Source organism: Telopea speciosissima, chromosome 4 (genome assembly GCF_018873765.1).
Source record: "Telopea speciosissima isolate NSW1024214 ecotype Mountain lineage chromosome 4, Tspe_v1, whole genome shotgun sequence".
NCBI classification, from domain to species: domain Eukaryota; kingdom Viridiplantae; phylum Streptophyta; class Magnoliopsida; order Proteales; family Proteaceae; genus Telopea; species Telopea speciosissima.
The window spans coordinates 47918509-47931669 of record NC_057919.1 but is presented as its reverse complement, the minus strand read 5'-3'; the positions used below and the strand labels follow the sequence as shown (position 1 = coordinate 47931669).

Below are 13161 nucleotides of genomic sequence, written 5' to 3'. Positions count from 1 at the left end.
ATACTAGCTTGTATTTGTTTGATCTATATCTCTTTCCAAGATCCAAAACAATTAGTCAATTATTAGTAAACCGTCGATTGGAGCATCATGTATGATTATGAAATATGAGTATGATGGCTAATGCTTAAATGGTTTATGGTTTGATGTTTTTTAATTCCTAATGTTTAATTATGTTGTTTTACACCTCTACTTTAATTATATAAGTTCTAAATATTATGTGGCTTAGCCTAAGGTAGACCTCACATACGCCATAGACTATCAACCTAGGGTCCGAAGTGAAAGTACCATTTTGGGTTTGAATTTGTAAAAACTAATGATTCCACTGTGTTTAGAAGGCCTAAAATAGGGTGAATGTCAAGTTTCAGGACCCATCTTGGCCATATGGCCACCGAAACCAACCATCGAGTTGAGCCAGAAAAAATGCAAGATCTTGCCGAGATCTCAGTATATCTCGGTTTCGTGGCCTGGCGAAACCAGTGGCGAAACCAAGACCTAATACCTTGGGTCTTTTTGGGCTTCTTTTTATGTACGGCCAACTCTCTTAGTAGAGTTGAACTCTCTTAGTAGAGTTGGCTAGAGTAGGGACAATTCTGTCTTTCTGTAATCTCTGTACTTATTATAAATAAAGGGTTTGACTGATCATTCAAGCATTCAGTCAATTTTGTTCTGCTAACAATGAGTTTATTCAGTTACCTTCTCTATAAGAAAATCAACAAATAATATTTTTTCTATTGCTGGAAAATGAGAATATTTGTCAAAATCTCCAAATGATCAATCAATCTTAAACAATGTTTCTGGCATCCGAAACAAGTCTTTAGTAGACATATCACCATGTTGATTTGCAGAGCTAACAAAAGGAGTAGATATAACCTTCAACATCGAAGCATCTCTGACAAAGTGACAGTAAACTTCAACGTGTTTCATCCTCTCATTAAAACTTTGATTACTAGCAATATAAATCACTGTCTGATTGTCATAAAACATCTACATAGGCTTATGAATAGGGGATCTTAGTTCTTGCATAAGAGACTTCAACTACATAAACAGATAAACTCGCAACTCACAAGCTGTACAATAACCTGTTGTTAACATCCTATTAGCCTCAGTTCCAGCTCAATATCTATCAGTATGCCCCACAAAATCAAGATTGTGGGTGGGGGGGGGGGGCTACAGATCAAACCTTTTCCTAGAGTTCCCCCTTTAGGTACCAAAGAATGCACTCGTTGTAATGTAGATGCCAGTTCAACTAAGAACCAACACTACAATAGGATCAATGTACATCAATTCTCAGGCCTTCATGTAGCAATCGAACGTCAATTCCAGTGGCTGATTCAGTCTTATGAATGGTCTTCAACAGATCAGTAACTTTCAGGTCAAAAATCTTACTGAAATCGATTGAAATATAAGATAGAAAAAAAAAGAAGAAGGATAATTTGGATTGAGCCTCTCACTCTCTCAGTCTCTCCCGGGCCTCGCACCCACTCGAATGCATCTCACCCTCTCAAGGAATCTCTCGCCTCACTGCATCTCAGCATTCATGGCTATCAAACCAGAATTCTCTATTTTCTCTAAATCGTTGGCTATTATGTCCTGCGTATTTCGGTATTTCCTTTATTTATAAAACCAATTACATCTTTCTAGAAACATTCCAAACAATCCAATCCTACTTGGTTACAAGATAAAGTCCTAATTGCATAAGCAATCTAATTTAAAATAGACACTATCCTAACGTAATAAAACCCATACGTAAGTAATAACTCTTCCCTAGAATCTAGGACTAAAGAAGTTGTCAAATCTTTCTCCATGCATGGCCAATTAATCTTCAATCCTTATCTCCCAGCTAGCTTGATGCAGCTAGACATTAGGGTAGATAGGGATTCTTTGTAATTTTCCTATTTTATTCATGTTATTAGAGTCGTAGGAAGGTAAGAGTCCAGTTTTATTTAAAATTGTCTTCTGTTTTGGATTAGATAGAGTTAGAGTCTAGTTCTGATTTCAGTTTTACAATAGGATTAGGATTTTGTTGCTTTAATCTATATAAGAGCATGTAACGAAGGATTGGAAGAGCAGATTTTGAATGCAAGTTTGTTTTGGACTGAACCAATGGCGACCATGAGCTGTTCTTACCGCTCTATTCTCATTTGATCTTCTCTCACGTTTATCCTTCTTCAATTTCTTCTTCTTTCTCCCACAATCCTGCCTACCCCTTCAAGTTCCCTAAAAACCTTCCCTTTCTGTTAGCGGTACCTTGAGGCTAGAAGGCGACATCGGAACTCCCTGATTTCTGATTCCTTTGATCTGAGATTCTGGGAACCATATCGTTTCCCTAGGGCGGCTGGAAACCTAGAAGATCAGCTCCAAACGATTCCTGAGATCTGAGATCAAACTAGAGATCATCATTGGTCTTGCGAGTTACCGTTAGAAGCTGGTTCAGGCCGTTAGCTGTCCTCCATTGCTCTATCTTTGGGGCAAACTTCAGTTGGTATTCAATCATCGATGAGGAAGACCTGTTCGACCAAAATCTTAAGCCGAGTGGTGTAGGAGTGGTGAACTTCTCAACTTCGAAGGTTTGCTGGTCTAACGCCTGGTGTTCCATCAAGAGGAAGAAGAAAGATTTCTTCTATTTCTATCTCTAATTTCTGTTTTTCCATTATTACCTTTCCTTTATTTCAGTATTATTTCCTATCCCTATTTTGTGTCCAATTTCAAGTATACCCCTCCCATTAACACGTTATAGTCAATTCCCTTGTTTCTTTTATATAGTTGATTCCATTTAATTATGATACTGCCAACCCATTATAACTTTCCATTATTTACTATTATGCCATTGCTCCTATACAACTTCAATATTTACTGTTTTGCAACTTGTACCTATGATTTGAGTTATCTAACAACTTGGGTGGGCCCGTAAGTGATCTGAGCCGGGTTTTTGAACCCCGGATCCGCATCATAGCTGGTCATGGGGCCCACACAATCTGATCATTATCTCCCCCAGGCCAGTCGATAGCTGTCCTCCTAGACCCCCACGAGATCTGTTAAATCCCCTACAAATTGACAAATCAGTAGCTAATAAATTTGGAAAATAATCCTCCCTTAAATCAGCAATCTCAATCTCTTCTTTGGACAAAATTGATGGCGGAATGTGACCCAAAATATGGGCCAGGTACATGCTAATTCGATGGCTCAGAATATGGGCCAGAATTGAACCCAATTTAATGCCCAGTCATAGGACCCGATCTGCATCACGTTGCCTCACAATGCACCTATTTATTTCAAAATGTTTGTGCAAATATACTTTAACATCTTTGATACCAGCAAGATCATTTAAAAATGGGTAAATTACACCTGGGGTATCCAATGTTTGATATATTTTATTTGGGTACCTTTTTTCATATTTACAACTTTTCCCATTCCACTACTTCTAGAAACTTCTTCCCACCAATGGGGCGATGGTTTGACCTAAAGAAGACCTAAAGAAAGGATACATTAAGGTTTGTCTTGATATATTCTCTCCCCTTTGTTTCTCTTTCTCACTACAGGTGGGTGCTGTGGCTGATCTGTAGGAGTGGATCAATGAGAATGTACTCCAGTTGCGATCACCTCCGAAGGCGCAACAAGTCTAAGAAAGCACCCTGATTGCTATCTTTCTCAAATTAGGTGAGTCTTTCCCCATAGAGCACCCACCAGTCAACTGCATTACAAATTTAGAATATTAGGATTACTTGAATGTATATGATTCAATGGAAACAAGATAACAAATAAATGAATAATGCATGGGGACCTATCAGGGTCTGCGGAATCTCGGGCATGAACTACAGCCTTACGATTGGAACTCCTAGCAGCATCTCTGAAGTTCTTTATCTATGCTCATTCAAAGTTCAAACATGCCTTGCGTTAGTACACAATAGAGTATAGGGTAATTACATTCCTTATAAATTTGTGACTATATTGTCCTCACTCCTCACCTCATTGTTGCATTTTACCTATATATAAACATTAGGCTCCAACTTCGCCACCACATTTTCCGCTGCTTCAAGCAGTAAGTCATCAAGCCCAAGACTATGCTTGTAGTGATACCTGGGATTGAGATAATGTGCTAATAATTACAGAAATAACTTTTCAATACTTACGATTTATGAATATGTAAATGGAATGTAAATTAAGTATCTTTCACTAAACATATAAAACTCACTAGCTTTATACAATGGATGCTACAAGCCTACAAGTGCTTCTTCTCGTCAGTCCTCAATGATTTTCAGGTATGGCTTACCACCTCGAGGTATCACAGCTCTCACCTTCTCCTTCATCATCTCCATGGTAGCATACAGGTATGGTAAGGTAGGCTTCTTCTCTGAGTCTACCATCCTCAATACCATTACTACTGGGTCCAATATAAGAAGGACATAGATGGTTTCCTGTGCTACCCTATCTCCTAGCGAACTCGATTCCCTCCAACTAAACCACTTCTCACTAGAAAATATGGACCTCAGGCCCACTAGCTTCGATTGGAAGCTCTGCAACGCATTGTAGTTGGTGGAAAATCGAGTAATGCCAGGCTTCACCAAATTCACACCATACTCCTCCCTCAATAACTATAGAGAAAATCCATGGTTATAGACAAATGTGGTTACTTGTCTTGCCTGCTCGATCACACCTACTATTAGCGATCTCTTCCCCACCTCCTTAACCATGAGGTCAATGCAATGTGTTGCACATGGTGTCCAAAAGAGGTGGATCCTGTTGCTGTGCCTGTTTATCAATCTTTCCCTTGCTCTCTTGAAGTTACTTATGTTGTCCGTCACCACTTAGACAATGTTTTGTGGCCCTACCTCCTCCACAACTTCCTTCAACAAGCTATATTTATACACTACATCATTTGTTTCCTTGGATGCATCCATGGAATCTTCCCATCATCACATGGATAGACCATGGAGTTGATGATGGACTATCGCCATGTTTTTTTTATTTTCTATTTTTAATGTCATTTAGTATGCTATAATATATACCGTAACATAAAAATTAACATGAAAGTGTACTACATTTTTACATCATCCATATCGGTGGTCGATATGCCCACTTCTCCAGTGATATGACGCCATGGCGGATATGGCGACGCCATGACAACTATGCTCCAACCTTCACACTTCACAATAACTCCATATGTCTCCCATGAAGGCTTCCATATGTCTATATACTCATCAATTCCCGTGGAGTGGGCCCCTTCACTCTTGGGCAAGCCCTCCCTGTAGTGTCAAGCATGGCTTGGTAGTATCCCTGAGCAGCATTAGGTGGGATTCTATGGTAGAATTAGAACTTGCAAAACAACATCACCAAGTTTTGATTTCATATTACCCCAAGCTTGCTTTATAGTTCTCTATCTGGTATCCTGCTACCTGTACACTCTAGGATCCTGCTGAAGAACCTCAATAGGATCATCATTTGGGGATGGGGGTGCCCGTGCCCTCATACTCTGGGATTTCTGCAAAGGCAAATCCCCCTGCCTCTACTTCTTCCTCCTCTCCCTTGCTGCTCTTGAATCTGATCCAACTGCTCTATGACCAGAGCCACCTGCTCCTTTCCCCATCTCTGCAGCTCTAACCCTCTCCATCTGATGTGAGAGCCGGCTCTCTCTATAACGCCCCCAATTCCGTCCAGGAGTTTAGGTCGTTAACGGTCCACAAGATCAAGTCTTAGTGAAATATTAACCGGAGTGTGAACCAAATCATTAATCACCTTTCCTCAAATACAATAGCAGCGGATACTAATCATAATCCATTCAACTAACACAACGGAAGTCTTCATTTCTTACGATAATCTTTAATCCAAAACTCTAGGTCTAAATTATTACATCGTCTCTAAACCAAAATTAAATCAAAGTTACATCCTCCAAACTTAAAATCAAAAGCAAAGTCAAACTGCTAGAGCATAACTCAAAATTAGCCTCAACAAGAATTAAAAGAAAATCATGTGAAGTAAACGTCTTCACCATATCCAAACATCACATCTTCATTGTTCTCAACATAAGTTTGCTCTAAGCCTCTGACTCAACTGGTTGTTCATCTGAAAATATAATGAGGGCTAAGCTAAGGGAAAGCTTAGTGAGTAAACGAAACAACTCCATATGATCATTTAAAAAAAACACATGAAACAAAACATACATAAAGACATATATGTAGAATATCATACGAATAAATAGCAATAAGCAGAACCAAATAAATTCTACTAAAGTTTCATGTAACACAAGAAAAGAATCATCTATTCAATCATCTCGACATCCAAATTAACTACAATCAATAAGCATGTAAAAGAAAATGCCCGCACCTTCTATACGGGTCACAAAATAAAAGAGATGCCTGCACCTTCTATACAGGTCACAAAAATAAAATGTGCCTACACCTTCTATGCAGGTCACGAAAATAAAATATGCCTGCACCTTCTATACAGGTCACAAAATAAGATGCCTGCACCTTCTGTACAGGTCATCGAACAGGAGGAACCATGAATGCGCACACACAAATCATAGAGAATATTATATTCCAGAATCAACAATGCATAGCATGCTTAGTTTTGTTAATCAATTAAAACAGATTTTATAAACATGATCAAAGTCAGCAGTTTTTGAAGATTAGAAAGTGAGATTTTATTATAAAAAAATATTAATATGAAGCTGTGTAATTCCACTCACTGGGTTTCTGAAAATCGAATTTCTAAAGGACAACCTTGAAGGCGCTTTAATGGTGGAAGACCTCCTTCCCTTGGATGAAGACCGTACTTCAAGGATGTTCAACAGTGGAGGTAAGAGCAGTCCTTCCTTTCTTTCTCCTTCTCCTCTTCTTCTCTTTCTTCCTCTCTTCTTCCTCTCTTTTCTCTTTCACGATCTCTTTTCCTCTCTCCCTTTTTCACGATCTCTCTCTTTCCCTTCCGTTATGCCCCTCTCTCTCTCTCCCTCTTACGGTTTTGCCAAAAACATGGAGGCGCTTGCCCACTTTTTTCCTAGTTTAAACCCTTCTTTGAGGAGGTAGCAGTCTCCCCCTAGGATTCTCTTTCCCTATTTCCTAGTTCAGCTGATCTTCCCTTCCCCAATTAGAACTTTTAAAACAGAATCTTTATTTTGAAGCTTTTAAAATAAGAAACTAGTAAGGTATTTTATTCTTATCAAAATTCCTTCCTTTGCTGGGAATGAGTCAATGAGGATAACACAAGGACTCTCTTTCTCTCTCCTTAGAGAAAAGATTCTCATAGAAAACTAGGTCTCTAACCAATAGTAGGTTGATACCTCACCCCAAGCCTTCTCATCAAAAACCAAAGTGAGATTCCACCCATGACTCCCTAAATCGGCCAAGAAGAAATTCCCAAATAATAATATTTTCTTATAATAGAATAATTTAATAATATAATTGTCAAGCCCAAAAGTCCTAAGCTAGTTCACACTAGAACTAGTTCGGTTCTGGTCTATCCCAAAATCGGTTAGGGTCTGTTTTGATTTTTACCATTTATCAATTAATGCATTATTTAAATAATGGATTATTTATTGTGAAAATTCCAAATATACCCCTTAGAGTTTCTCTCTCCAGAAGCCATGTACAATGACATTTTTACCCTTTTTGGTAAAACTTTCAAACTAACCCCTGAAAACTAATCTTGACAATGTACAGACTTATTTCAGATTAAAAGCCAATAAAAATATTATTTTAGGCAAAAGTACTTACCCCTGATTGGCTGTCTCAGGGCCATAGTGCTCTTAGGGCTTTTCCAGAAATCTGATCATCCTTCCATCACTTCTGCAGGATCTACATAACAGGTCAAGCTTTAAATTTATTCCACCATTATGCCAGGATATTACACTCTCCTGGCCTGTTGGAACTGTCTATACTCTGCCTGTGTCTCAAAAATCAAAATCCTCATGCCTGTAATCACTGTGTCATCAGAGGTGGACCCTGCTGGTCGGTGTCTCTCTAAGACGGCCTCATCAAACTCTTCTTCTGCCCTTTGCTTTTTTGCCTCTTTAGTCTTCCTCCCCTTAAGTGCTTAGACTTGGCCTGCTGCACCTCATAAGGAACTTCTCCAGAATTTAGAACCCTATTAAAATACCTACACCTTGACTTCTTGTCATTTTCTGTAGGCTCTCCATGGTTCGATGCTATATCTCTTTGTCCACCCTCAGCCATTGTGCAACAAGCTTACACTTTTTTATACTGTTACATATTAAAAAGCACATTACTAGCTATTCAACAACATTTCAAACTCTAAAACAATCATATAGCTATTTCTTATTTTCCCTCTTACCTTTTGTATTTTTTTCTTAATTAAAAATAATTTTAATAATCTTTTTTAAGAAAAATAATACCATAATTTATGAAAAAGTATAATGGAATGAGACATAAATATCATTTGTAGTGTGAAATACATCAACAATGCTTTCAGTAATTTTAAAGAATGTTCAAAGTAAAGCAGAAATTTCCCCCTATTTTTCCTAATTTTCTGTAATTTAAAATAATTTGAAAATTACAGAAATTAAAGTAAATAATTTTTAGACTGAAAAAAAGGACACCGTGAGTTCATAGATCGGAATACGGTGTCCAACATATATATAGGTGACCTCTAAATAGTTAGTATAAACCCAATTTTTTTTTCAAATTTTTTTGCAGGAAAATCATTTTTTTATTTTGAAAAAAAATAAAAATTATTTTAGAAACACAAAATACAATCTCATTCCATCAAGTCATAGATCGGGCAAGCATGTTCAACATATAAAAAATTGAACAAGAAGAAGCAAGTACTCATCATAATTTTTTGCAAAAAATAATTTTGGAGAAAACTATAAAAGTGTGTTTCCTTCAAATTCAAATATCCTCCAAATGATGTTGTGCAACAAATCTCCTCCAAATTTTGTTGTTGAGCAACAAATTTACTTGTTCCAAGCGAGATTAGGTAAGATTTAGTCAAAAACTCAGCATTTGGGGGGGGGGGGTTGTTTCTTCACAAATAGCCGGAATCCACCTAAACTGACGAGACTGGTCGAAATTTTGACCAAGTCTTGTCGAGACTGTGCCTTTATATCAAGTGAAATTATAACAGTTTCACCGATACAAGATCTCCTCGAGATGCCGAAAATTCGGCTGAAACCTTGTATCACTCTTAATTTGTGCATGGTTTCGTCTCGGTAGCTGTCGAAACTGAGACAAAAACCGAGATCTCACGAGAGCTCGGCAAGATCTCGAACCTTGGGTACTTGGACCTCCTCTTAACTTTTATACCCAACTGCTAAACACCTTTAATCATATGGGCCTGAAAAGAAGAATAAATGAGAAAACAATAGTAATGTTGGAGTCTCTGAGACTTGTGGAAGTGCCATTGAGTTTTACCTTAGCATTAACATTAGTATTCATTCTGACAAAGTTAGACATTAATGGTCGCTGGCTGGATAATAGGGGTCTCCCAAACATCCATAGCATGGTGCTCTCCACTAATTTATTAATGGGACAGCCGTAATGCAGAGAAGTTATAAATATTATTGCATGCAAGAGGATTTTAGTTAAAGCTGCCATTCCATGGCACTGAAACATCTAAGCACTTCAGTTGGATAACAGAGGATATCTGGCCTTAGATAAACTCACTTATAATCCGAAAAGAAACTTTACCGATTCTTCAAAATGTAGCCCAAAAATATAAAAAACTAACAGACAATCAGAGGCAGAGAGGCACATTAGAGGGAAATATACTCATACTAAGTCCAAGTTCTCAGAGCTTACTCTCACATTCTCCCGAGTCCTGATATGATTTCCAACCACTTCTTCGTCTTCTTCTCTCAAAGACATGGCCGTACTAAGTTGGAGGAAAAGGGTTTTAGCCTGTACCACTGTCTACTGGTGTGTTGTTTGCTCACTTGCTGTGTGTTGGAGAGGGAGAGCTAACTGCTAGGGTTTCTGCAAGGAGCCAAGGATGTCAATGAGAAGACTGATGAGGGAAAAACTCATTTAGGAGGCATACAAAATGAAGAAAATACTTGTTTAGATTTTAGGTTAAATCAGGGTATTTTGGGAAGATACTAATAAACTCTGAGCAATTTGGGTAATGGAGCAAAGGGCGGTTGGTTTCGGATGGGCCTATCAGGTTGTTTACATGTTGGTTGGTCCCAGTCGGGTGCCCATTGGGCTACTGCCTAGCACAAGAAACAACCAATTATTATTCAGTGGGTTCATTAGCCCGCCATGTTTATTTAATGAGTCAGGCCGGTCTTGGGTTTGACCAGTCGGGCCCTGTTGGGTTAAACAGTGCAGTCCTCTACTTGACACCCTTAGATCCTGAAGTGTTAGCAGGTTTCTCTTTTGGGCTCTAGATTCTTTCTAGAACCCTGAACTGCACTATATCCAGTAACATGATATTCTATTTTCATTCTTGTCAATCAGCACCAATGGCATTAAAGTGCATCTTTATTGATATGTTTGACAGTATTTGTAAGATCCACTTCAAGTTTTGATATGTGATACAAATTATATTTTGCTTTACATGCATCTTCCCTGGTTAGAAGGTTGCTGTTTATGCCTTCTGTGGCAAATTGGTAGCAAGTTCTCTTCCCAGTGTCATGAGTTGAAGCTTCATTCTCTATGGGTTGGGGATGAAGTGCTTACCCTGTCCAACATGATTCAATGTGAGGGTTTCCTTGGGGTTCTTCTTTGGTGATAAGCTTGTTGGTTTGTGTCCTGTTTGACTTACTGTAACATGGCTCTTGGGCTTTTCCTTTCGTATAATATAATGTTTTTCTTTTTAATCTGTTGGGGTTTTGTTTTGGTTTGTCCACTTATTGCAGATTTGCGTTTTCCTTGTTTCTCTATGGGTTATAATTCGTTCTGTTCCCCTCCCTTTTCTTCTGCAATTTTTTTTTTTTTTTAAATATAAGGAGAGACTGCTTATAAATATATCTTTGTGCTTATGATTTAGTTGCTTAATAAGTCCTTATTGCTCTTCTGGTGTAGATGGTTTTGTTTATGGAAGAACTTGGTCTTGATGCCGAAACCATAGGGAGGATAATGAGCCGCTGCCCCGAAATTTTTGCTTCCAGCATTGAAAGAACTCTCAGGCGAAAAGTTAAATTTCTTGCTGATATTGGCATCTCTAGGGACCACCTTCCTCGGGTTATTAGGAAATATCCAGAGTTGCTTGTATCTGATATAGATAGCGCATTACTTCCACGGTAATGCTCTGAATCCTGAACGTCACTCTCCTCTGGCAGCTAAATTTTCACATGAAGGAAACAGTAAACTTCTAATTTATCAAATGTACAATGTATCAACTTTTTTTTTTTGGGTGAATAAAGAATTCATTACCAAGGAAAGAAAGAAAACAGGGGCCCCCAAAGGGGGATACAAAAGCCCATGGCTAAACCAAACTTCAGCTAGAGGCAGCTGAAAAAGAGAAAGAAACATTAGGGACACCCCAGGAGACAACAATAAGCCTGTTCCTTGGGGAGTCATTACAAAAAGAATAGGGGGCTGACAATAATTTGGAGGAGATTTCAAAGGAAATGGAATCCCAAATCTGTTGATAAGAACGAGAATTGGAGGTCCATTTCCTGATATTTTGCTCCATCCATATGTGGTTTAGAGCAGCACAGAAAGCCATCTTCCCAACAGTGTCGCAAATAGTGGACCCTCCGAAGGTCATGTCAACCCAAATCCATTCTCTAGAGAAAGGAAGAATTCTTCTTGGAGCAGGCCAGCACTTGGACAGAATACCTTTCCAGATGGCTCTGGAGGTAGGGCACTCAAAGAACAGGTGATCTGAGTCTTCGAAGTTGTTCCAGCAAAGGCAGCAAGCAGTTGGAACTTGGATGTGACGCCTGCAAAGGAAAGCTTGAGTAGGAAGACAGTTGTTGAAGACTCTCCAAGCAGTGAAGCAGTGGCGAGGAATGTGATGCTTGAACCAAAGGAGCTTCCTCCAACAATGTATCAACTTGACAGGCTTAAACCTGGCCCCAAACTGAAATTTCAGAACTGAAATTTCAGAATCAAACCATGCACTCTGTTGATCTTTTGCCAACTTGTCCCTTAATTACAAAAGCACATATAAGTTCAGTCTGGGGTTGGTGAGATCATGCCATCAAATAAGGCACGGAAACCAACCTCTTGTCCATGCCCAGTTCTTGTTCTATCGTGTCATGTAGTCATTAGCTATGAGTTTAGTATTCAGAACTATAGTTGTACTGTAACTCTTACTAACATAGTTTACTCTGTGGGGTTGGTAAAATGAACCCATTTGTTGCATAATATATTCAACTGCTCGGTGTTACGAGTATTTTACTGTTTATTCCAAATTGATTTTTAGCTCCTCATGATGTCATGAGTTGCCAAAATTCTGCAATCATTTGTATTCATATTATTCCTTGTTTTAGGTATATGTGCATGCCTATGGCACAATATCCTTGTCCAATGCATCCCTTTCTGGCAGTCTTCATATCAACTGCCTTGAATTTCAGTGATGCAGTAGCATTGGATTGGCTGAATATGATGTAGATAAGTCACTTAGGGCTTATTTTAGTGGAAATAAGCCTTGGGATGAGTAATGTATATATTGGGCCTTTGTTTTTATGTGTTTATTTTATAATTGGCCAATTTAATAAGCATAAAATGTGTGTAGAAAGTAGGAAAATGGGATTTACTTCGTTAGTTTAGTTAGGGTCCTATTTTGAGTATGTTTTCTTTATTATTTCACTTTCCTAGTCAATTTAGAATACCTTATGATGCAATCCCAGGGGTCCAGAAACCTTAATTGGGTTGCTTATGGGCCTACCCGAATAATAGAAGACTCAAACAAAAGGATTGATGGCAAAATCTGTAAATATGTAGAAGTTTATATACGCAATGGCAGAATTGTAAATAAACAGAAGTTTATAATAGGATGGCAGTATTGTAATTAATCTGAAGTTGTAAAGAAGGATGGCAGGATTGTAATTAGATAGAATCACCTATAAAAGGAGTTTTAACTAATGAGAAGGGACAGACTTGAACAAACCAAATTAAAAGGATAAACGAGAATAAAGAATAAAGGGTAGGGGCATTAAGGGAAATAAGACAACATAGGGTTAAATTAGACTCACGCTTGAAGTCTTCTTCAACCTTCGGCTAACAGAACCAGGCGGAACAGAGCTGCAATCTTCTTGAG

General features: G+C 38.4%; 1 protein-coding gene across 3 annotated transcripts in view; it reads left to right on the top strand.

Annotated features, from left to right (window-relative positions):
- LOC122660100 (transcription termination factor MTERF6, chloroplastic/mitochondrial) overlaps window positions 1–13161 on the top strand; it is a 95452-nt gene that overhangs the window by 68214 nt on the left and 14077 nt on the right. For all 3 annotated transcript variants that reach the window (XM_043855280.1, XM_043855279.1, XM_043855278.1), the window contains one exon: window positions 10977–11194. In XM_043855280.1, the coding sequence (XP_043711215.1) occupies window positions 10977–11194 (218 nt within the window). The remainder of the gene's footprint in view (window positions 1–10976; window positions 11195–13161) is intronic.